Source organism: Macrotis lagotis, chromosome 4 (genome assembly GCF_037893015.1).
Source record: "Macrotis lagotis isolate mMagLag1 chromosome 4, bilby.v1.9.chrom.fasta, whole genome shotgun sequence".
Classification (NCBI taxonomy): Eukaryota; Metazoa; Chordata; class Mammalia; order Peramelemorphia; family Peramelidae; genus Macrotis; species Macrotis lagotis.
In genome coordinates, this window is record NC_133661.1 from 77,336,569 (window position 1) to 77,362,247 (window position 25,679).

A 25,679-nucleotide genomic window follows, 5' to 3' on the forward strand; every position below is an offset into this window, starting at 1 on the left:
TATGGATTTCACAGCAAAGAAGAGGAAAGAGTAATGGTGATGCTTCAATAATCTGGAGAAGGCATCAAAGGTCCAGGCAAAGAGTAGATCCTAGGTAGGGGAAAATGAAGAAGAGAGGTAGAAGCTAAGATCTTTGAGGAGGATAGTTGAAGAGCTAATGATTTTCTGTGGAGAAATCAGAATTTGTTAAGGTGAAGAAACAAACAAAAAAAAAAAACGCAAACAAACCAAAAAGAAAAGTATCTCATGGAGGCTGACCAAAAGGAAATTCTAGTGGAGAACTTTTATAAAATTAGAAACAGGGGCCTGGTAGTTATGAAAGTGTAAAAACAGTTAGAGGAAGATTTATACATGTATTAGAATATATCTTTGCTGAAAATGATGAGTAAAGGTAACTGAAATGAGATAAATAGTGAGTTGGAAGGAAGAGTGGGGGTAAAGGACCTTGTTTCTAGAGCTGGAGAAGGTAAAAAAGACAGGATCAGAGTCACTGGGATATACATACACAAATATATACAAACACACTGCTTCCTATGCAAACTTGCTCTGAAGCATTTATGTGAGGACCTTTCTGGCCTTCAAGAGGGAGAGATCCAGTCCAATGTTTGTGAGGCACATTTGAGATCCTGGGATTAAGAGAGTTGAAACATTCCAGATGGCACTGTTATTGTAGCTGGTTCTTTTGCTGTGACCAAGCAGCAAGTAGCCCATCCCAGCTAGCCTTCTCTAATGGGATCTTACCTAACTGCTGAATTAAGTTCTTGGCAACCACAGTGCCAGCAACATACCCTTAAATTGGAGGAAATTCAGTGATGAAAAACTGAAACAATACAGGAGCCAGGGAAATGGGACAATTATAAAAGATGAAAAGAACTGTACACATTCAGAGCTTAGGGGAGTTAAAGAGAATGTGATAATTGTGTGCAAGTCTCCAAAGGTTGGGAAGCCCAGAGAAGGAGGGGAAGTGTTGAGGGTGACAGGAGAGGGTATAATTAAGTGAAATGGAATGAAATGAATGGTTGGGAATTTTCGGCTTAGTGGCAGGAAACCTTTCCTACCAGAGAAAGCTCTAAGGCTGGGGGGAGGCTTCCTAGAGGGCACAGGATGTGTGCCCCCACTGATGATGCCATTTAAGCCTGGATTAGACCAAGTCCAAGTGACTTTACAAGTCCAATGGAACCTTTCTATTTTGTGAGTGTTAGGGTACATAGCTAGGTATGAAGGAAGAAGCTAGACTAAAGCTTGAATGACTCAAACCCAGCTTTGCCAATATTTTGCTGTTTGACCTATGTCAAAGTCCTTCCACTGTCCTGGGCTTGAGTTTTCTCATCTATAAGATGAGGGGGACCAGGATAATTCCCTTCCTGAACTAGAGCAGGAGGTGTTCTTCCTTGCTACCATGACCACCATCTAGCCAATCGGCCTACTTTTTTGCCCAAAATTCTAGTTACTTCCCTAAGAGTCCCACAGTCACCTTCCCTCAAGAAAGTTTAGTTCATAACTATCACTTGGACTGATAATTCGGGTCCAATCCATTCTTCCCAGAGTCTTGTTTGTTGTGATCATCAATGGACTTCCAAATTATTCCTGTCCAAAATAAGTTTAGTACCTCGCTCATAGCTTCCTCCTATCCAACTCCAGCCATCAGAACAAGATCAATGAAACCAGAATCCCCCACCACCCTTCCCCAATCCTTATCCTATCCTCCCCTTCCTTTCTACTACACTCTCAGCTGTTAGATCTTTTCCTCTATTGTTAAAATCCTCTTCAAACTAGATGCCCTGCTTTTTCCTGAAGATAACATATCTCTTGACACACTCTCCAAGGCTATTGTTTCTTCCCCCCGCACCTTGACACCCAAGCCAGAAGATGTTGACATAGTTCATGTTCTCTATTGCCACTTTCAGACTCTTCTGCCACCATCACTCAGTAATCTTTCTTTAAGGTTCAATCCATTCTTCCCAGAGTCTTGTTTGTTGTGATCATCAAAGGACTTCCAAATTATTCCCCTCCAAAATAAGTTTAGTACCTTGCTCATAGCTTCCTCCTATCCAACTCCAGCCCATTTTTTTTTACAACACCTGGGCTTCTCAATTCTTCAGACTCTGAAATTCCCATAACTTCTCTTCAGGCATAATCATACCTTATATATCCCCTCCTCCTTTCTTCCCAGCTGAATGTAAATTTGTCTCAAATACCAAAACTCTTAGTTCCAATTCTCTAGCTGCTGTTTCATTTGCCATTTTTGATTTCAAGTTCTTCCAAGATGACTGTCACCATTGCTAGCCTCATTTTGGTTGAATACTCCTACAAATTCCAAGGGGAGAGGGAGAAGAGGGTGAAGTGATGACTTTACCAGGTTAGACTTCACGGTCTTTACTTTCAGCTTCAATAATGAAACTTTCAAGATCCACAGCATTTAGTTTCTCTTTTTTGTTTTGTTTTTAATGGTTTAAAAAAATCAAACCTCCACCATGGTTTGGCAATCAGCCCCTTGTAACTCAAAAGGGGCCCCAAATCTGGAATAAGTAGGAGCTTTGAACAATGATCATTCAGTTTTGTAGTTCTTCAGACCATAACCTTAATATAAAGCCTAATCCAGTCTTTGGCATAATTTGGAACTGAAACTGAGTGGGGGTGGTTACTCCTGGGGTAAAGAGAGTTGGAGAGGCTGGAACCCTAGACTAGGGGGAAATGGGCATTAGGATACTTCAAATTTTTCATGCTCCTGAAGGACTGGCTGCTCCTAGGGAAGCAAGAGGCAAGGTGGACTGGGAGTACATTCCACTTTAGTGATCACACTATCCCCTCTCCCAGAAATCTTTCTTCCACCAGCCTACACAGCAAGTCTGAAATGTACCGTCATAGCTTCTCTCTTTAAGCTTTTGACATTTTCTCCTTTTAACATGCAAATTTCACCTTCAAAATATGATGCCATTCCAAAAAAGCAGAATCAAAACAGCAAATACACATCACCTGCTACATATTAAAAATAACCATAAAATTTTCTAAGGTCTCTTTAAGATTAAAAAAAGATTGGGAAGAAATATAGAGAAAAGACGTTTTTGTTATTTTGTTTAAATTCATGATGTTTCCTCCTTCTAAAAATAAATTTAATTTATAGTACTAAATTTATTTTGTTAATTAATTTTATTTAATGTCATAAATACTATTTAATAATAACATATTCTTAATTAAATACATTTTTAAAGTGAACTATGTTTTAATTGATGGGACAAAACTCTCTCCATGAATGCAAATGGGCAACCCCTCTTACAGAATTGCTGAGAGGTTAGATGACTTTTATTCATTTATTTATTTATGTTTGTTTGTTTGTTTATTTTGAGTTTTACAATTTTGCCCCTAATCTCGCTTCCCTTCCCCCACCCCCTACAGAAGGTAGTCTGTTAGTCTTTACATTATTTCCATGGTATACATTGATCTAAGTTGAATGTGTTGAGAAATAAATCATATCCTTAAGGAAGAAAAATAAAGTATAAGAGATAACAAAGTTATATAATAAGATAATGGATTTTTTTTAATTAAAGGTAATAGTCTTTGGTCTTTGTTCAAATTCCACAAAGTTAGATGACTTTTCCAAAATCTCCAAGGCTAATTAAATGCCCAAACTACAACTTGAACCCAGGTCTCCTGACCTTAAGGTTAGCCACTATGCCAAATTGCACTTTTTTTTCCTTCTCCAAAATATAAATAGTTTGGACTTAGGACTCTTTGTCTGATTTTAATCCTTCTTTTGTTTGACTGTTCATTTTTGTTGAGGTGGTTGCTGTTTATGATAAAAAGCCTTTTTCAATGCCTCTGGGACAGACAGCTGCCAGTTACCTCCGGGAGACAATAACACTAAGATTCTCAGCTATTAGCATTTTCGCACAAATGAATTTAGGGACTTTTCAGTGACAGTTAAAAAGAGTAGCTCCCTGAAGAATCAGACACATGGCAGGGGGGATGTGTGAGAGGGAGGATTAAAAAGATGACCAGAGTGGATGTTCTGTCCAGACATTTCATGTCTGAGAGAACAGCACTGAAGAGCCCAGAGGATTTAGGGCAACAGAAATGCTCTGATGGCCAATGAGAAGTGCCAAAGAGGAACCCTGAAAAGTGAAAAGAGAGGGGGAATTTCCTTTGGTTTAGTTGTTCCCTTAACTAAATAGGATTGAAAATGACTTAAAATCTCAGTTTCTTAATATTTTTTTCAAATTTAATAAAACAGCTCTTCTTCACCAAGGACTAGCTACCCATCAAAAAGGTTAGTCAGTTAGCTTTTAGGCACCCATGATAAGCAATAAGAAAAGGTGAAAGACATGCATGAACTGATGCTGAGTGAAGTGAGCAGAACCTGAACAATGTTGTACACATTAATAGCAACATCATGTGATGATCAACTGTGATGGACTTGCTCATCTCAGTTGTATGATAATCAAAGACAATTCTAAAGAATTTATGATGGGGGTGACTAGGTGGCACAGTGGATAGAGCACTGGCCTTGGAGTCAGGAGTACCTGAGTTCAAATTCTGGCCTCAGACACTTAATAATTACCTAGCTGTGTGGCCTTGGGTAAGCCTCTTAACCTCGTTGCCTTGCAAAAACTAAAAAAAAATTATGATGGAAAATACCATCTACATCCAGAAAAGGAACTATGGAGTCTAATTCTGTTTTCCATTTTTAAAATTTTTTTATGTTTTGTTTATTTTTCTTCTCAGGATTTTTTCTTTTTATTCTGATTCTTCTTCCACAATATGATTAAAATGGAAATATGTTTAACATAGTAACTCACATATAACCTGTCAGGGGGAGGAGGGAGGGAGAAAAATATAAAACTCAAAACATTACAAAATTATTGTTGAAAACTATCTTTGCATGTAGTTGGAAAAATAAATTAATTTTTAAAAAATAAAGGCAAAAATCAGTCCCCACTCTCAAGGACTTAATGGAGGAAACAACATGCAAACAACTATGTGCAAATAAGACAAATACAGGATAAATTGAAGATAATCAACAGAGAGAAGACACTAGGATTAAGGAGTAAAGACATAGTTTTAGCTGAGACCTGAAGGAAGCCAGGAAGCAGAGATGAGGAGGGAGAGAGTTCAAAGCATAGGGGACAGAAAGTAAAAATGCTCAAAGTTGAAAGGTGAAGTATCTTAATTGAGGAACAGCAAGGAAGTCAGTCATTGAATCTCAGAATACATAGTGGCAGAGGGTGTGACAAGATTGGAAATGGGAGGAGGGGTGAGGCAGCTTATAAAGGGTTCTGAACTACAACCAGAGGATGTTGTAGTTGATCCTGAGGGTGAGAGGGAGCCACTGGAGTTTCCTGAGTGGGGAGGAGGCAGAATATAATCAGGTCTTCTCTTTGGAAGGATCACTTTGACAGTTAAATGGAGATGGACCGGAGCCAGCAGAGACTTGTGGCAGGCTGTTTTCACTGTAGTCCAGATATGAAGTGATGACAGCCCCAGTGGAAAGAATACTGACTGGTGAAGAAGGCACTGAGCTAAAAGTCAGAAAATCTAGATTAAAATTCCATCTCGGCTACTGACTAGACATGTGATCATGGGAGAGTCATTAACTTCTCTGCATCTCAGATTCCTCATTTGTAAAATGGAAATAATAATACCCTATCACTCTTTTAAAGTTCTTACAAGAAAAGCTCCTTATAAATCTTTACCTCAGGACAGAAATGTGAGCTATTCAAGAGTTAATCCATCATGATAAACCTGCTGTAGAGACCTTCCTGATCAATGTGGTGCCTTGGGAAGATTAACCTAGTAATTATAAATTGGATGGATTAAGGGTTGGGGTCAGGGAAGAGAGCAGTTGAAGAGTGAGAAGGCTACTGTAATAATTCAGGTTCAGGAGAATTGGGGTCTGAACTATAGTGGAAATGAAAAGGAATGTATTAATCAATGATGTGGAAGATTTGGGCAAGAAAATCCTGATGGTCTATTGACTGATTGAATTTGGAAAGAAATTGGGTTTCTGGGGGTATCCCAGATGAGTTTTAAAGTCTTGAATAATAAAACAACTGTCATTTGTATAGAATTTTTGAGGTTTACAAAGCATTTTATCTCATTTAAGCCTCACAAAACCCTGTGGTAATAATAATAATAATAGTTAATATATATATAAAGATATATAATATATACATATATATATATATAGTCCTTACTATGTTTCAGATACTATGCTAGCGACTTAGCACTTGTGATTTCATTTGATCCTCATGACAACCCTATTATTATCTTCATTTTACAGATAAGGAAACTGAGACAAACAGAAATTAAGTGATTTGCCCAAGGTCACACATCTAGTCAATATCTAAGGTTGGGTTTGATCTCAGATCTTCCTGACTCCAACCTGGTGCTCTCTCTACCTACACGCCTCCAAGGCACTTAGTATCTGAACTGGATTCAAACTCAAGTCTTCCTGACTCCAGATGTCGTGCTCTATCTACCATGGAATCCATCTTTGCAGATGAGGCAATTATAGCCTAGAGTGGTTAAGTGACTTGCCCCAGGTACATAATAAGTATAAAGTAAAGGATTTGAACCCAGGCCCTCCTAGTTTCAAGTCAAGTGTTCCCTCCAAAATGACATACTAAACCTGGGTGACTAAGAGGGTTAGTGGGTACCATTTACAAAAGAGAACTGCATAGATATTGACTACACCTCAATAATAACAGTTGGCATTCATGAAGTACTTTATGATTTGGAAAATGCTCTGCCTCCATTGTCTCATTTGAATGTCAAAGCACTCTGGGTATTATGATCTTCATCTTATAAGCAATAATGAAAAGACAACAGAATTCTATGAGGATGCATCACCCCTTGGAAACCTGCTGTTTCACCTCTCTCATCTTGACCTTCAGTGCCTACATCTTCCCTTCCCAATCTTGACCATAGAATAAACCTTTTCAACTCCAAAATATTTTCTACCCTCAAATCCTTTACCCCATAATCCTATTACTGCTCATTGATTGCTAAATTTAACCTTGATTGCTCCTATTATTTTCCTTCTCCTTGATCTTTCTTCTCCCCTCCTACTGAAATGCCAATGAAGAAAACTTGAGGCAGGCACATGACTTCATTGATTGGGTCTAACCTCAAATGGGACCTCTCTGCAGCAAGGCAATCTTTTTATTCTCCCTTAATTGTTTCTGTTTATCGTTTCTGACAGAAGCTATTCCAAACCTTTTCTCCTCAAGCATTCTAAAATTTTCTATCCTTCTCTCCCAGCCCTCTCAGCTGAGGGTATCAACTTTTTACTGAGAAAATTAAGACTTTTGTACTAAGCTCCTACTTCTCCCTTTCTCTTTATCTCAAAATCCCTTGAGATCATCCCCCATTCTCTTCCTTTCTTCTAGTCTCTGATAATAAAGGTCCCTTCCTCCTAAGATCAACCCCTCTCTCTACAAGTATCCTTGGTCCAAACCCTTCAAATGATTGCTTCATCTTTTCTTTCTAAACTTCAATTTCCCTTAACTACTGCTGTCTTTCCTACTGCCAACTCATGTGCCAAGTCTCCCCTAGCCTAAAACAAAAAACCAAAACCTTTGTTATTCCTTCAAGCTATTGTCCTTTATCTTTCTTTTGTTTCTCAATCAAATTCCTAAAGAAATGGTCCATATTGCTTACCTCCATTTCCCCTCCTCTCATTCACTCCTAAATCCTTTGAATTCTGGTTTCTGAATTCTGAAACTGCTATCTCTAAAGTGACCAATGTTGGGGTGCAATTTGGAAGTAAACCCAAAGGGCTATAAAACTGTGCATACTCTTTGATCCAACAATACCACTACTAGGTCTATATCACAAAGAGATCAAAAAAAAGGGTCAGGGGAAGAACCTACTTATAAAAATTGTTCATAGCAACTCTTTTTTGTGGTGGTTAAGAACTGGAAATCAATTGGAGAATGACTGAACAAATTGTGGTATATGATTGTAACAGTGTACTATTGTGCTATAAGAAATGACAAGCAAGGGGTGGCTAGGTAGCGAAGTGGGTAGAGCACCAGCCCTGGAGTCAGGAGCACCTAAGTTCAAATCCAGCCTCAGACACTTTATAATTACCTAGCTGTGTGGTCTTGGGCAAGCCACTTAACCCCATTGCCTTGCCAAAAAAAAAAAAAAAAAAAAACCTAAAAAAAAAAAAAAAAGAAATGACAAGCAGATGATTTCCAAAAATCCTGGAAAGACTTACATGAACTGGATACAAAGTGAAGTAAACAGAACCAGGAGGATATAACAGCAATTTTATACAATGAAGAACTATGAATGACTTAGCTTTTCTCAGCCATACAATGATTCAAGACAATCTCAAAGGATTCATGATGAAATATGCTATCCGCCTCCAGAGAAAGATCTTATGTTGTCTGAATACAAATTGAAGCATACTATTTTTACTTTCTTTTCTATTCTAATTTTCTTATACAAAATGAATAAAAAGTTACTATTCTACATGATTGAACATGTATTAATTACCTATATCTGTAAAGCTTGGGGAAGAAAAGGAAGGGTAATTTGGAGCTCAAAAAATTTTTTTAAAATGTTTAAAATTGTTTTAACATGTAATTGGGGAAAAACAAGATACTATTTTTTAAAGTGAACAGTGATATATACATACATATATGTGTGTGTGTGCATGTACATTCATTGCTAGATGTGATGGTTTTTTCTTTTTGTTCTCATACTCCTGAGCCCCTGATGCTTTTGACATTGTTGATTATCCTATCCTCCAGATACTCTCTCTTCTCTGGGCACTGCTTTCTCCTGGTTCTTCTCCCAATGATCTGACTACTCTTTCAAAGAGCACTTTTGCTGACTCTTTGACCACAATTTACCTCTCACTGTGGTGTGCCTCAGGGCTCTTCTGCTGACCTCAACAATTCTCATAGGTTTGATTATCCCTATATAGATGGTTCAAAATTCTATACAGCCCCAGCCTCTCTTCTAAGCTTCCATTTTCTTTTCCTATAAGCAATTGGGGTTAAGTGACTTGCCCAGGGTACACAGCTATAAAGAGTCTGGGTTTAGATTTGAATTCAGATCCTACTGACTCCAGGACCAGTACTCTACCCTCTGTATCAACTAACTTCACCCAAAGTCATCATTCTCAAGGAAGAACTTTCCTCAAATACACTTCTCTTTCAAACTTCACTATGTCTCTTTTTTTAAATTTATTTATTTATTTTTGAATTTTACAATTTTTCCCTTAATCTCACTTCCCTCCCCCACCCCCACAGAAGGCAGTTTGTTAATCTTTACATTGTTTCCATGCTATACATTGATCTAAATTGAATGTTTTGAGAGAAAAGTCATATCCTTAAGGGAGAAAAAAATATAAGAGATAGCAAAAATTATATAATGAGGCAACGTGTTTTTTTTTTAATTAAAGGTAATAGTCTTTGGTCTTTTTTCAAACTCTTCTTTCTCTGGATGCAGATGGTATTCTCCATTGCAGACAGCCCCAAATTGTTCCTGATTGTTGTACTTATGAAATGAGCAAGCCCATTAAGACTGATCATCAACCCCATGTTGCTGTTATGGTGTACAATGTTCTTCAGGTTCTGCTCATCTCACTCAGCATCAGTTCATGCAAATCCCTCCAGGCTTCTCTGAATTCCCATCCCTCCTGGTTTCTAATAGAACAATAGTGTTCCATAATGTACATATACCACGATTTATTCAGCCATTTCCCAAATGATGGACATTTACTCAATTTCCAATTCTTTGCCACCACAAACAGAGCTGCTATGTTCACTATGTCTCTGGGGGGGGGGGGAAACCTATTATTCCAATTTTCCAGATTTGTAACCCCATAAAATTAAAGAAGGTGCTATACGGTTTATCTATTAGACAAATGTCTTATGAATTCTATTCTATGAAGAGCTTCATGGTGCACTATCAGGAGAACTGTTGATTACTGGGGATTTGGGAAAGGAAAAGACCCAATTCAGTTTGACAACATTGAATTGGAGATGCCTAAGGGGATGAGAAATGAATCCAAGATGACAGAGTAACAAGAAGTACAGGAAGTCATTCTCATTCATGCCTCAAAACTCTTCCAGACATGCATAGAAAACTCATCAAATAAAATCCTGATGAAGAAAGTCAAGAAAAAGTCTCAGTGGGTCATTTTTCTAGCCCAATTCAGTATAGGGAGACAAATATAGAAGTTAGTAGACACTGGGGAAAAGGTCTGGCCAGGAACAGATCAGAGACTCTATTGCAAGGGAAAGGTTGTATAACAGAGCAGAAGGAGGTCCCAGACTACCATCATAGAATAGATGTGTGTGTGTGCATTCACATATATGAGGAAACTGGGACAGACAAGGTTAAATGACAGTGGATAGACCAACAGCCCTGGAGGACCTGAGTTCAAATCTAGCCTTAGACACCTGACACATACTAGTTGTGTGACCTTGAGCAAGTTTCTTAACTCTGATTATCTCACATCCAGGGCATCTCCAGTCATCCTGCTTCAAATCTGGCCACTAAACCCAAATAGCTCTGGAGGAGAAAGTGGGACTGGTGACTTAGCACCCCCTCACCCAAATCCAATTCACAGGCATGTCATAGTATCAACTCCCTGTTCTCATGATCTTCTTCAAGAATGAAGAACATTGAGGTGGAGCCAAGATGGTGGCATGAAGGCAGCATTTCCCAGAAACTCCTTCCCCCCAAGTCTCCAAAAGCCAATAAATTTTCCCAGTCCAAGATAACTTAGAAGTTCCATGAGAAAGGTATGTTTCACCATGACCAGGGGTTGAAAAAAAGCTGCAGCCACAATGCAGCACAGCCTAGCCCAGTCCGGTAACAGCTTGAAGGGGCTGTGAAAGAACTCTACTACACCAGAATGAGTGTGGAGTGAGGAGTAGCAGAACCTACAGTGAGAATCAGGAGAAACCAGCCTGCACCTCCAGAGCACAGCCCACAGATGGTAAGGGGGTCAGGGGAGACTGCAGAAATCACTCTACTCGGGGCAGCTAGGTTGCATAGTGGATAGAGCACCAGCCTTGGAGTCAGGAGTACCTGGGTTCAAATCCGGCCTCAGACACTTAATAATTACCTAGCTGTGTGGCCTTGGGCAAGCCACTTAACCCCATTTGCCTTGCAAAAACCTAAAAAAATGAGAAAATCTTTGTCTATGATCCCACGAATCCTCCTCAATTTGAAGATGAGGAAGTACAAGCTCCTGCATCTAAAGACTCCATGTAAAACAGAAGTTGGGATCAGGCCATGACAGAGATCAAAAATATTTTGAAAATCAAGTGAGGGAGATAGAAGAAAAATCAGGAAAAGAAATGAGAGAGATGCAGGAAAAACATGAAAAAGAGATAAGCAACTTAATCAATGAGATCCAAAGAATGCTGAAGAAAATAACATGCTAAAAACCAGCATAGGTCAAATGGATAAAACAGTTCAAAAAGTTATTGAGATGAAGTATGCTTTAAAAGGCAAAAGTGGCCAGATGGAAAAGGAGATAAGAAAGCTCTCTGAGGAAAACAAATCCTTCAGATGTAGAATGTAGCTAAAGGAAGTTGATGACTTTACAAGAAGTCAAAACAAAATACTTCAACACCAAAACAATGAAAATTAGAAGAAAATGTGAAAAAACAACTGATCTGGAAACAGATTCAGGAAAGATAATTTAAAAATTATTGGGATACCTGAAAGTCATTAACAGGCAAAGAGCCTTGACCTAATTTTTAAAGAATTCCTAAAGGAAAATTGTCCGGACATCCTAGAAGCAGCGGGCAAAATAGAAATTAAGAGAATCCACCAATCTCCTCCAGAAAGAGATCCAAAAAAAAAAACCAACCCCCAGGAATATTATAGCCAAGTTCCAGAACTCCTAAGTCAAAGAGAAAATATTACAAGCAATCAGAAGGACACAATTCAAATATCATGGAGCTGCATTCAGGATCATATAGGACTTAGCAGCAATGACATTAAGGGCTCGTAGGGTTTGGAATATAATATTCCAGAAGGCAAAAGAGCTTGGAATGCAACCAAGAATCAACTACCCAGCAAAACTGAACATCCTTTTCCAGGGGAAAAGATGAACTTTCAATTTCAACAAATACTGTTGAAATGACCAGAGCTGAACAGAAAGTTTGACTGTCAAATACAAGACTCAGGTGAAGCATAGAGAGCGGAGGAGAAGGGTAAAATATGAGGGACTTAATGATAATGAACTGCATGTATTTCTGCATAGAAAAATGATGCTGATGATACTCATATGAAACTTCTCATTTTATAGAGCAGGTAGAAGGAGCTTTTATGGATAAAGCACAGGAGAGAGCTGAATCTGAAGATATAAGATATTGTAAAATGGAGTCAATGGCTAAAAGGGAAATGTACTGGGAGTAAGGGAAAGGAGAGGTGGAATAGGCTAAGATATTTCATATAAAAGATATTTTTTTACAATGAGTTTTTGCAGTGATATGGAAGAGGGAAGAGGGGAAGGCAAGGAAGAATGAGGGAACCTTCACTCTCATCAGAAATGGCTCAGAAAGGAAACACCATACACACTCAATAGGGTATAGACATCTAAAGTAAAAAGGAGAGGGGGGAAGGGGGAAGGGGGAAGGGAGGGAATGTGGGTGTTAGAGGATAGGGTAGATCATAGGAGAGAATAGTCAGACATAACATATTTTATTTTTTACTTTTTGCAAGGGGTTGGGATTGGGTGGCCTATCCAGAACCACAAGGCCAGGTGGTTGCTGAGTCTCCAGGGGTAGTATGTGGGCTCAGGGCCTCTTGGCCCTGGGGCCAGTGATCAGTCTTCTGCACTGCTCAGCTACCCTACAGCACATTTTAGAAGAGGTATAGAGTAAAAGGAGAGAGAAAATATAATATATGTTAGTGAGGAAAAATGGATGGAGGGAATTACAATCAGCAACAACAACAGTACAAAAAATATGGAAGTAACTTTTATGATGGACTTATCATAAAGAATGTGATCCACCCAAGACAGAGCTGATGGTATCAGAACACAGAATGAAACACATTTTTTTCTCTTTCCTTTATTTCTCATGAGGGTCTATATTTTGGGGTGTTGGGGGTATTATGTTTTACTCTTAAACAAGAATATTTTAGTAATGTATTTAAAAAATCCCTCATACAAAAATATTCATAGCAGCTCTGTTTGTGGTGGCAAAAAATTGAAAATTAATGTAAATGTCCTTCAACTGGGGAATGGCTTAACAAAATGTGGTACAGGTATGTGATGAAACACTATTGTTCTATTAGAAACCAGGAGGGATGGTAATTCAGGGAAGCCCGGAAAGATTTGCACAGACCAACGCTGAGTGAAATGAACAGAACCAGAGGAACATTATGCACCCTAGCAGCAACACGAGGGTGATGACCAACCTTGATGGACTTGCTCATTCCATTAGTGCAACAATCAGGCACAATACTTTATTTTTCTTCCTTAAGGATATGATTTCTCTCTCATCACATTCAACTTAGATCAGTGTATACCATGGAAACAATATAAAGATTAACAGACTGCCTTCTGTGGGAGGTGAAGGAGGGAAAAGCAAGATTAGGGGGAAAATTGTAAAAAAATTCAAAATAAAAAATACAAGGAAAAAAGAATGAAGAACATCATCGTCATATACATATAGTTGTATACATACACATTGCATTATATACATATATGTGTGTGTATCTTATATGTACATAGTTATTTGCACATAGCCTCTCCATTAAACTGTGAACTTTTTGAAGGCAAGGTCTATGGTATTAACTTAGCATAGTTTCTGACACATTGTAAAAGCTTAATAAATGTGTATCAACTAGCTGATTCAGAACTTTGTTAAGCAATTGGCCTTTGGAGACCAGGATCTGTCCAGGTATAAGAAAGCATAGCTGTGAGAAAGAGGATGTGGCAAGAGTCAGTAGACACCATGACGAGACACAGTGAGATGAGGCACAAGAGAGACACTTTGTTGAGGCTAGGAGACTGTGTGGTTTTTCTTATGTCCTCACTATGGGGTCCAAAGTTGAGACTTAATACAACCCTAACCCTTCTCCCACCAGAATGCATCAAGATTAAGGAAATTAATGTTGAAGAGACCTATGATTGGACTTAGCTTAACATTGCCTCTGAAATATCTCAGCTGAAATATATATCTGCTTCCCCATCCCTAGAGAAAGAGGTTTGGGGGATATATCACATCAAGGGTTTGGGGATCATATTTATAGTAAAAATGGGACCCTAATGAGAAATATAAATTATGAGACTACATGGGCTCATGAGTTCTAATTCCCTTCAGCAGGAATTGAGGAAATCTACTTCACCCCAAGCCTGGAAAGATTTGCATGAACTGATGCTGAGTGAAACAAGCAGAACCAGGAGAATATTGTATACAATAATAAGAAAACTCAGCAATGATGAACTCAGTTCCTATCAGCAATACAGTGATCAAAGACCATTCTAAAAGACTTGTGATAGAAAATGTCATTTCACATCCAGAAAAAACTATGGAGTTTGAATGCAGAGTAAAGCATACTGTTTTCACTTTTTAAAACTTGTTTTTTATATTTTTTCTTCCTTTCTCATAGTTTTCCCCTTTAGTTCTAATTCTTTTTTCACAACATGACTAATATGGAAATATGTTAAACAGAATTGTACATGTGCAACCTATATCATATTACTTGCTGCTAAGGGGTGGGGTGGAGGATGAAGGGAGAAAGGGAAGGTAGAAAATTTGGAATTCAAAAGCTTACAAAAAGATGAATACTGAAAACTTAAAAAAAAACACTTCATCCCTCACTGAACACTTCAGCAATATCTCTCTGTGCTGAGGTACCTTGGAAACTATCTTTTGGATGGATGGATGGATGGATGGATAGGCTTTGTGACAATTTGCAGTCCCTGAAAGAACAGAGTATTTCAGCGTGGCTAGGTGGTGCAGTGGATAGACCACTGGCCCTGGAGTCAGGAGTACCTGAGTTCAAATCCGACCTCAGACACTTAATAATTACCTAGCTATGTGGCTTTGGGCAAGTTACTTAACCCCATTTGCTTTGCAAAAACGAGAGAGAGAGAGAGAGAGAGAGAGAGAGAGAGAGAGAGAGAACGAACAGAGTATTTCTCCTAAAAGACTACATATTCTAAAGAAAGGGTGCCTGAATATGGATGGAGTAGGGAAGAAGGTGAATCAAGCATTATTTCTTATCTGAACCCCCTACTTTCCAAGAAAATAAGAACATTGTTCTTTATTCTTTGACTTATTTCCTATGGGGTATGGGAAACCCAATAAAGAACAGTGGTCTTCCTTCTTTTTGGTTTGCTGAGGTTTGGACTGAGACCTAGAGAAGATGTTGGTATAAGGAGGGTCCTGTTGAAAAATGGCAACAATACTGAACAAACCCAGGATTAGGGCTTAGGACCAATTGACAGAATCACTGGTTAGAGCTACAGAATGTTAGAGCTGGAAGGGACCTTAAAAACCTAGTTGAGTATTTCTTCACCTAAATCTATGAACTTGGGCTTGGATTTGTTGCTGTTTCAATAACTTTGTTATGATAATATTTCCTCATTTATAAAATGAAAAGGTTGGATGAGATGATCTCTAAATTGCTTTCCCAGCTCAAAACTTGGTATTGCTATTTCAATATATTTGATTTCCTTTGTAATCCTATGTATTTTATTTTACATATTTCAAAACAGTGTTCTAAGAAAATGTTCATAAGCTTCACCAGACTGCCAAAGGGGTCATATAAAACTCTAAGCTGAGAGGATTAGGGAAGGCTACCTGGGAGGGAACAGCATTTGAACTGAGCCTTGAAAAGTGAATGGGAAAGCCAGCTGGAAAACATGCAGATGCCTCTGGTTTCCCAATCTAGTAATCCCAACATCTCTACAGCCTCCCAAAAGGACACAACTTCTTTTCCCACATTAGTAACTGATTCTTGCTATCATTCTGCTCTTACCCTGACAAAGAAAATAGGAATAATGATCTCATCTCCCACTAGAAGCATTTCCCTGAATTGCTGCTCCCGCCAAAGATGACTACTCACTATTCTCCCAGAACTCCCCCAGTCTCTCCTACCTCTAAGTATTCATTCATGCTGTTGGATCTGCCTAGAATACCATTCTCCAGCAAGACTACCAGCCAAAATCCTATCCATCCTTCATAACCCAGCCCAAATGCTATTAAATAGAAATCTCCAGGAAGATTGTCTTAGGCTTTATATGGCCCACTGTACTTTTTAATACTATAAGTAATAATAACTCACATCTTATAATATTTTGATTCATTACAAGTTGCCCTATGAGGTAGATAGTGTAGTCTTATTGTTCCCATTTTATAGATATGAGTACTAAAGTTCCAAGTCTCATATAGGATTATGACTCAGAGCTGGAAGGAAACTTAGAGATCATTTAACCCAAATTCCTCAGTTTACAGATAAAGAAACTGAGACTGGGAGTGGTTAAGTGACTTGTTCAAAATCACATACATAAATGTGTGAGGCAGGTACCAAGCCAAGGTATGACCCCATACCATTCTGCCTCCTAGCTCAGTAAATATTGAAATGAATCAATGAAATGTTGCCCCTCTTCTCCCAGTTAGGTGCAGCAGGAAGGTATGTGAATCTCCTCTTTTTGTTCCAAAGATAAGTAGAAGGAGCTCTCATAGCATTTACTCCTTTCTGCTTGGTATCACAGGTATTTGTGTACACATTCTTATCTTTCCTTGGAGTCTGTGAGCACCTAAAGACAAGGTCCCTGTCTCATTCACCTTTTTATCCATCAATTCTAGCCCAGATGTCAGTAAATGTTTACTGAATTAAACAGTATGATCATGATGGGTTTGACAAGAGTTTAGGGGAAAGAAAACGAGTGCTCAGGAATTTTACCTACCACTATGAATAGCACCTTGTCTTTCTTGTTAGATGGGGTGGGGGTACATTCATTCTGTAACCAAATCAGACTGATTCTATGGTTGGGCCAAAGATCAATAAATTACAATTTAAGACTTAAGTTTGAATGCAAAATCTTCTGCTTTCTATCTATGTGACTTTAAGAAAATCACCTCTCCTCTGTACCTCAGTTTCCTCATCTGTAGAATGAAGGAATTAGATAAGAGACTTTATAAATTTCCTTCCAGTTCTAAATTCCTAATCCTCTCCTTGCTGAGGTGCCTGAAGAATTTCTCATCCACAAGTTCCCTACGTCAGTGAAATCACAAGGTCAATTCTTGTCCTTGGTATGATAATATTTCCTCATCTGTAAAATGAAAAGGTTGGATGAGATGATCTCATGTCCTTATGAACCTCAGAGAATTCAACTTTTCAAGATCCTGGACTAATTAGTACATCCAATTGAATAAGCAGGGATAGAAGTCTGAACAGCCAAGCTGCATTGAGTCCACCTTTTCCTCCTCATCTTTCCTCTCGCCCCAGAGATAGCCAGAGAGTCAACATAATAATGTCCCTAGAATGCTAGGAATTCCTTCCCAAACCCTGAAGTCCAGGCCTCAACTTTTCAGTGGGGAGTGGTCAGATTGATAACATTCCTTGGCAAGTATCCCTTAGAGCAGGTTCTAGTCATTAGACTCCAGTGGGTCAAGGCTAGGACTCCGGACAGTGCCATCAGGGGGAGCCAAAGTCCCCGAAGAGCCGGAGGGGGAGAGAAGAGGGTGGACAGCTCCCGCAAGCTTTTGCTAGTTTATTTATAAAGTGAGCCAGTGATGACTCAGCCACTGAGCTGCCCAGTATTCCCAAAGACAGTTTCTGGGCTTCGATGCTAAAAATGCTTCCTGGGCTCTGCAATCCCACCCCCACTGAGCCCATAAATAGAGCCCCCAAGTTTCTTTGGGAAATGGGTGAAGAGTGAAGTTGACTCAGTCTTGGGGCTCAAAGTATTCAGCCCACCCCACCTTTGCTCCACCCACACCCCCTAGATGGACTGTACTCTGCTCCCTGCCCCTAAAAAGGGGGGGAGCCCACCCCAGCAGTCTTCAGAAAGGCAGGCAGATGAGTTCTGGGCAAACAAAGCAAAGACGGGAGGCATAGCCAGGACCACCCACTCACAAACAATCCCTGGCTGAAAACAAGGCAGGCAGCCACAAGCCAACAAGTCACAGATCCCCCTTTCCTTCCCTCAGCCAGCCTTTGAGTTCTCAGTCTGGGCAAAAGTCATGCATGTTCCCATAGCAAATGAATGAAGAAACAGAGCCACCCAAGCACAGCCCCTGGACCAACACAAAGAACCCCCGAGGGGCTGCTCCCACCTCCATTCCGTTGGTGTTGTTCTCCACCTCCAGCAAAAATTGAGAGCTATTTTTATTCCTCTGGAAAGGGTGCCCAGAACCTTGCAGCCTCTCCCCTCTTCCCCACCCTTTCAGGAGATGCAATTACTTTCTCAGATAGGGGCCTGCCTTGCACGAGGGGACAACTGGCTTTAAACCCAGAAAGACAGATAATAAATAGATGCACCTGTCCTCCTGGCCAGGGACCAAGTTTGTTCTAGATCCCACTTGTCTGCCTCCCTGAGCAGCTTTGCCTGACTGCTTGGTCTTGGGAAGGGATGACCCCACTTTGTCCTGTGAACTTAACAGAGATAGACTGAGTTTTTATTATTGGTTCCTTTAGAGCCAGGATCTGGTGATCAGAAAGGACTTGTCTTTGAGGCAATGTAAAGATCCCTTTCTCTCCTTTACCAGGATCCTCTCATCACATTCAACTCAAATATTTGTTAAATGCCAGTAAAGAAAGATTGTTCTTATGGATATTTGGAGATATAACAGCCTTCCGACAAGCCATAAACCTAACTCATGTGATTAAACTCATGTGATGTGATTAAAAAAAAAACCTGTAGCTGTTTATATTTCCTCAGTTTTCCCTTGGAAAGGAGGAAGAAGACTATCTATCTATCCAAATAAGTGATTACAAACTAATAAAAGTCTCCAGCCAGGATTGGCTGAGTATGAGACAGACTAAAAGAAAGAAAGAAGGAAATGGCAAAGGGCATATTTTTAAGAACTACTATAAGCCAGGAACTTTGATAATATAAATATTATCTCATTTGATCCTCATCCAACTCTGTAAATTAAGAGCTATGAAGAATGGACCCAATGAGTTTGGCCCAGGGGTTTCTCCCCAGATGAATCAAAGAGTTATCTGGCAAGAAAGGCTGGTTCCGAAGAGATGAGCTAGGCTCATTTTTGTTGGGGATCAAGAGGAGAGTTCAGGGTACAGGGAGGTTAACAGGAGAGTTCAAGTACTGGGTCAGGCCAGGCCAGATTTAGGGAACTTCAGTTAACTCAGTTGCTACTTATTTTAGAACTGGGAAAATTTCTTTTATTACATAAGAAAACTACAAAATGGATTTGGATTAGAAACAGGATCAGGGAAGGCTTTTTGAAGGAGATAACATCTGAGGATCTATCTAGGGGTAGCTAGGCAGTACAATGATTAGAGTACTGGACCTGGGATTAGGAAGACCTGAGTTCAAATGTGGTTTCAGTCACTTAATAGCTATGGGACTTTGGGCAGGACACTTAACTCTGCCTTTGATTTCCTCATCTGCAAAATGAACTAGAGAAGGAAATGGCAAATCATTCTAGTATCTTTGCCAAGAAAATCCCAAAGAATCCAAATGGGACCAAGAAAAATTGGACACAACCAAACAACAATAAATTGTATCACTAAATTCTTCCTTACTGACACCTTCAAGTCCCTCTCAGTACTCTAGGCAGCTCTGACACTCTTAAACTGTGGAGAAGGTACCTAATCACATTGATTGAGAAAGTTTCTCCTCACCCTTCAGCTCCTTTAGAGACCAGAGAGTCCTCTCTAACTGCACTCCATCTAGAGGGAAAAGGACATGACAACAGTTAAACTCTCTGCTACTGACTATGTGACTACAGTCAAGTCTCCTCATTCAGAAAATGGGAACAACAATATTTCCACTGCATCCCTTGTGGATTTGTCATGAGGAAAATGCTTTGTAGACCTCAAAGCATCTTCAAAATTATCTTTCTAAGGCACATACAGGAGAAACTGCTTCACTCTCTTGCTCAAAAATCATCAGTGGTTGCTCTTTGTCTATAGGTTAAAATATAAATTCCTTCACATTCTGGCTCCCACACACTTGTATAGATGCAATTCATATCGTTCTCTTTCACAAACCCTTTGTTCCAAGTCAGAGGACTAGGCATGGTCTGGATTTGATGCTTCAGCTCCATCATCTCTGTGTATTTGCCTGAGGCTACCAGCACAACCTAGGAAGATTCACCTTTCTCATCTCTACCTTGCAGAGTTTTTGTTTTCCTCAGCTCAAGTGCAATATCTTCCATGATGCCTTTCTGGATTCCTGACCCCAAACTATACTGAGTTAAAAATATGTTGAATCCCCACCACCACCATTGATAAAATAGAAGATCTTTAAGGACAGGGTCTGTTTTTAAAAATCTTTGTCTTCCCAACTCCTAACATAGTGCCTTACACACAGCAATTGTTTTAACTTTTTTTTTAAATAAATGCAAGTTGGCTCTTTTTGTAGTGACAAAGAATAGGAAATTAATTGGGGATGACTGAAGAAATTTACTATGTGATGGAGTACTCTTTTTCTGTAAGAAATCATGAGCAGACAGACTTCAGAAAAGTCTAGAAAGACTTGAATGAACTTCTGCAGAGTGAAGTAAGCAGAACCAAAAGAACATTGTACACATTAACAGCAACATTGTGTGATGATCTACCATGATAGACTTGCTCTCCTCAGCAGTACAATAATCAAATTCTAAAGGAGTTGGCATGGAAAATGCCAACCACATTCAGAGAATGAATTTTGGAGTCTGAATGCAAACCAAAGCTTACTATTTTCAACTTTAAAAAAATTTTTATTTCACATTTTCCCCTCTCATTCTTTTTCTTTTTTGTTCTGATTCTTCTTTCACAACATGATCAATTTAGAAACATGTTTAACATGGATATATATGTATAACCTCTATTAGATTACTCTCTCTCTCTCTCTCTCTCAAGGGGAGGGGGAGGAAAAGGAGGAAAAGAAAAAAATGTAAAACTCAAAAACCTTACAAAAAAATTGTTGAAAGCTATCTTTTCATGTATTTGGAAAAAATAATAAATAAATTTAAATAAATAAATGCAAGCCACTGTTATTATCCTAGGCTCCCATTTTTTACTCAAAGGATAAACCTGAAGGCCAGGTTAGCTTCAGGGTCAACTCAAGAGGCCCTATAAATGGCCTGTGTTCCCTCCTCTCCTCCTAACTACTCCTAGGAGCATTGTGTTGCTTATAAATCCAAATGGTTCTCTAATTGATGAAATTTTAGTGAACAGCAAAGGAGAGATCTGAGGGCAAAGGAACCTCTTAAATCATACTACTCAGCCTAATCTGTGTGAACAACCTACCTTCTCTCAGACAGAATTGTGTGTGACAGTTCCCCCACACACACCCAGCCCAAGATGGGTCCAGGGAGAAGGAAAGAATACAAGGAAGCAGATTGTTCTAAGGAATCAGTGAACAACCCCTAGGAAATCCAGATCATCACACCTCCCATTTACAAGGCAGGAGCACCTATAGCTCTGGTATTCTGGGAACTCAAATTCCTCCATGGTTTTGGATGTTAACTTTCAGAGAAGTTAGAAAAGAATGAATGTGCAGAATTTTGACTGGCTTGATTTAAATGTGAAACAGGTCCCCTAAGATATTCTGATTGTATAGGGGCATTCCAGACCTCAGAGGAAGAGAGGGAACAGCTACTAGACTCAGTGATAAGCACTCTACAAATATCTCCTTTGCCCTCACTACACCCCTAAGAGGTAAGTGATGTTATTTTCCTGATGAGGAAACTGAGGCAGGCAGAGGTAAAATGACTTACCCAGGGTCACACAGCTAAGAGATGTCTAAGGTCAGATTTTAACTCCATGGCTTCCTCCAGAAGAGAAACCAGTGGGAGAGGGGAAAGTAAGGTGGTATGTGGTAGTGGATAAATACTGTACTTCTAGACATAAAGATTTGGGTTCAAATCCTATCTTTGATACTTTCTAGCTGTGTGACACATGAGAAGGTAAGAGACTTGTTCAAAGTCACACAGTCAATATGTGTCATAGCAAGGACTTGAACCCAGGTCTTCTCCAGCCAATACACCACATTGTCTCTTATTAACCTTAAAGTTATATAAATTTCAAAATAAAATTTGAATATAAATTGCAAAATGAAAATTGAAAGTTACATCAATGTCTTGGGATTATATCCACCTCCAGCAGAGAAGGAGCCTGGGAAATCTTCCCCCTTGAGTTTTCCCTAGTTAACCTCAGAAGGGCTTGATTTGATGGTTGAAAAAAAATTACTAATTGCATTCACTTCTGCTTTCCAGTTATACCAAATTGTCATGCGACACCATATCAATTAAGTATCTCATTAGACATATGCCAAATTGACTTTGTTGTAAGTTGTATTTGATTACTACACTAAATTCTTTGAAGACCAGGTCTTTGAGAACAGTTTATTGATGGTACAGCTTGGTTGCTTAAAAGAAATCAGAGAAAACATCTGTCTCAAACCATCTGCCCCCACTGCCATCATGACACAGAAACCATTTGTACTCTGCTGCCTCCAATTATAGCACCATCTCTCTGTCCTCTTCTTTGCTAGTAACAGCCCCTCATATTGTTTTGCCCACCTCCTTTTACTAGGTCACAAAGAGAAAAAAGTTTAGATGCCACTGAGGGTCTTGCCTCGGGGAGACACTCCAATCCTTCCTTCAGGAATCGTCATGATGTAGTTGGCCTGCTGCTTGGCTTTCATTCATCAACTCTGAGGCCACCTGGCCAGGGAGAAAGAAGAATAATTAAGCCAAAGAAGAGGGAAGGAACTTTCTAGCTGCTGGGCAGTCAAGGCCCCCTCCTTGTCCTGACCACTGTGGGCAGGCTGCTTGGGTGACATTTCAAAGATTCAGGGAAATGCCAGCAATAGCATTGATCAACGCTGACCTTTTCTCCAGGTGCAAGGAGGAGGGAGAAGGAAGAAGGGAAAGAAGCTGAAATGGGGGAGGAGGAGCAGAAGGGAAAGAGGACCTGGAGCAATTCATTTGGTATGAAAACTACGGGTTTTTGGAAAACCTAGAATAGAAGGCAAACACAGAAACTGAAACTCATCTCTCCTGGCTCTCCATAGCTACAGGTACATAGGTGCAGAACTGGTATTTAAATTCAAAATGATTAAGTCATGATGAATGATTAGATTTAGTCAGCCATCCCCTGGCCACCCACCACCCTGACCTCTTCTCAGCCCTGACCTCCAGCTTCAGCTCATTAATCAACCCCAGCCCAACAGATCAATGTGGGAGGAGGGCAGAGATAGGATTCTCTTCTCTGTTTACAGGAGGAAGAAGGAGAACCAGAGGACCCACCCTAGCTACCCTAGCTCTGGGACAGAAGGAAGAAAAAGAAGTTAGACAGGAATGGGAAAAGAAAGTCCATCCCTTATTTTAAATAAAAAAGAGTTTTCTTCTCCTTTTACATAGGACCTGGGGGTGTAGGCTAATGAACTTGGCAGGAGCATATGTAACCCCCATAATGAGCCAAGGAGAAGGTGAACGAAAGCCTCTCTATTCTCAGTCACAAGCACATATTCCTCTCTTGCTCAAAAATAGTCTGGGTTCCCTATCCAGCCTCTAGGATAGTCTGGTATTTAAAGCCCTACACAGACTGACTCTGACTTGGATGCTCTTACTTGTCTTCCTAAGATCTGCTATCTGGGCAAAGTGGACCACTAATTCTTATCTAGACCACTTGCCTTCACCAACACATGCTTGCAACGTCTCTCTGTCTCTGTCTGTCTCTGTCTGTCTGTCTGTCTCTCTCTCTCTCTCTCTCTCTCTCTCTCACACTAATCTGGTACTTGCTAAATCCTCCTTAACCCTCCAACAGTCATCAGAGCTTTTTTTAGGGAAAAGCAACAAGCTCTTTCCTCCCAGGTCCTAGGAAGTGGGGCACTTCCTTCTCTGGCCCTCTGATTTCAACCCTAGTCTTCCTCTCCCAGATCTATTGAGAAGGCCAACTAGGCCAACTTTTGCTTCAATTCTTACCTAGCCTTAAATCACTGAATGGGTGTTGCCTCCGACAAATTGAGATCAGAGAAAAATCTTAGCTTAAAAAGACCAAGGACTCCCCACTGCAACCATCTCCAGTGGTCCTGACCTATATCTTTCAATGGGACTCCACACACTCTGGAAGAGAGAGTGAGGCTGATGAATTTGCACAATTCTGTATCACTTAAATTCAATTCACTTGCAAGCCTTCATCAGTCACCCTCCTGAGGCCTATGGTCCTCTTCAAGAATGAAGAACAAACAGCAACAAACAACAAATCCAGTCTCCCCTGTAACTCTCCTGGTTCCGGGCTGCCATCTCAGCCAGAGGCTTCCTTCCCAACTGCTACCTCCAGCAAGGGAGAGGGGGTGCAGACTGGACTCTGGACTACAGGGCTCACCATTTCTCAATATAATGGCCTCAGATCAGTCATAGTATAAAGCCATACTGACTGAAGTGGGATTCCAAAGTCTTTTCCTCACCTCAGATCAGCCTTTCCATATCCACCCTGCCCTTCTCCTTCCCCTATTGGTTTGCCTAATGCCATTAAGTATTTATTAAGCCCTTACTATGAACCAAGAACTTTGCTAACATCATTCATGTTGGGGATCTCCCCCATAAGGATAGTCCTAGGGTCTCTGCCTCTCCTGAGATTGAAATGTAAAGTCTCTCCCTAGGATACAGAACCTCTCCCCTCAAAAGAATCCCCCATATTAAAATTACAACTTAAGATTCTGTCCCTCCCCAAAAAAAATAAGGACCTTGAGGGTAGGGACTATTTTTTTTGGTCTCTGTCTCCCTGTTGTTTTTGTTGTTTAGTCTTTCCAGTGTGAGGTTCTAGAATCCTTTGATTCTTTGCTTCTAGGCATTCCTGGGATGAGCTAATCAATAATTCAGTTAACCATTAGATGGCCCTGCTATTCCAGTGAGTGGAACAATTTAAGTCATAGGAGCTACTGTTATCTCATTCCACATCTTAAAGCCCTGCCACTTGTTGAGCCCACCAGAACCCCTACCATCCCTGAACGAGTTTATCCCAGCCCCACAAGGGTGAGACAGCAGAGCCCTGGGAACAGCTCCAGAGGCAACCAAGATTTCTCTTCACTACCTTCTCCAGGGCTAATGATCTGTCCCCTCCGCCCTGATCCCCATGATGCTTCTGGCAGGAGCCTCTCTGACAATGAGCAGGAATGAGGACCTCCTACTTGCAGGAGGCAGAAGCCCTGGAATTAGGGCCATTCAATAAAGCTATGAAAGAGAAATGTTCGTCTTGAACACTTCCTAAATTCCCTTTTCTTTTTTTTTTTTGCTTTTTATCCTCTTAGCTGCCTCACTCTTCATTTCTCTCTTCCTTGAACAAAACTTGATCATCAAGAAAGGACCTACAAATACCTTTATAAAGAAGTGGGCATGGTGGGGAGGACTTTGATTCATTCTTGGAACACATGCACTGTTCAACACATTGGGCAAACAGACAACTAAAATACTCTATTCCCACTCTCATGAAGCTCACAGTCTGTCAGGGAGAAGTCACCTGCATTAACACTCATGTTTCTTGTGTTTACACAGGTAACAAAAGGAAAC

At 40.0% G+C, this 25,679-nt stretch overlaps 1 protein-coding gene across 1 annotated transcript in view; it reads right to left on the reverse strand.

Moving 5' to 3' along the window:
* GOLGA7B (golgin A7 family member B) overlaps nucleotides 1–18,325 on the reverse strand; it is a 39,645-nt gene extending 21,320 nt beyond the window's left edge. The window contains exon 1 of the mRNA XM_074233194.1: nucleotides 18,270–18,325. Coding sequence (XP_074089295.1) covers nucleotides 18,270–18,275 — 6 coding nt within the window. The 5' untranslated portion in view covers nucleotides 18,276–18,325. The remainder of the gene's footprint in view (nucleotides 1–18,269) is intronic.
* Nucleotides 18,326–25,679: the final 7,354 nt, after the last annotated feature.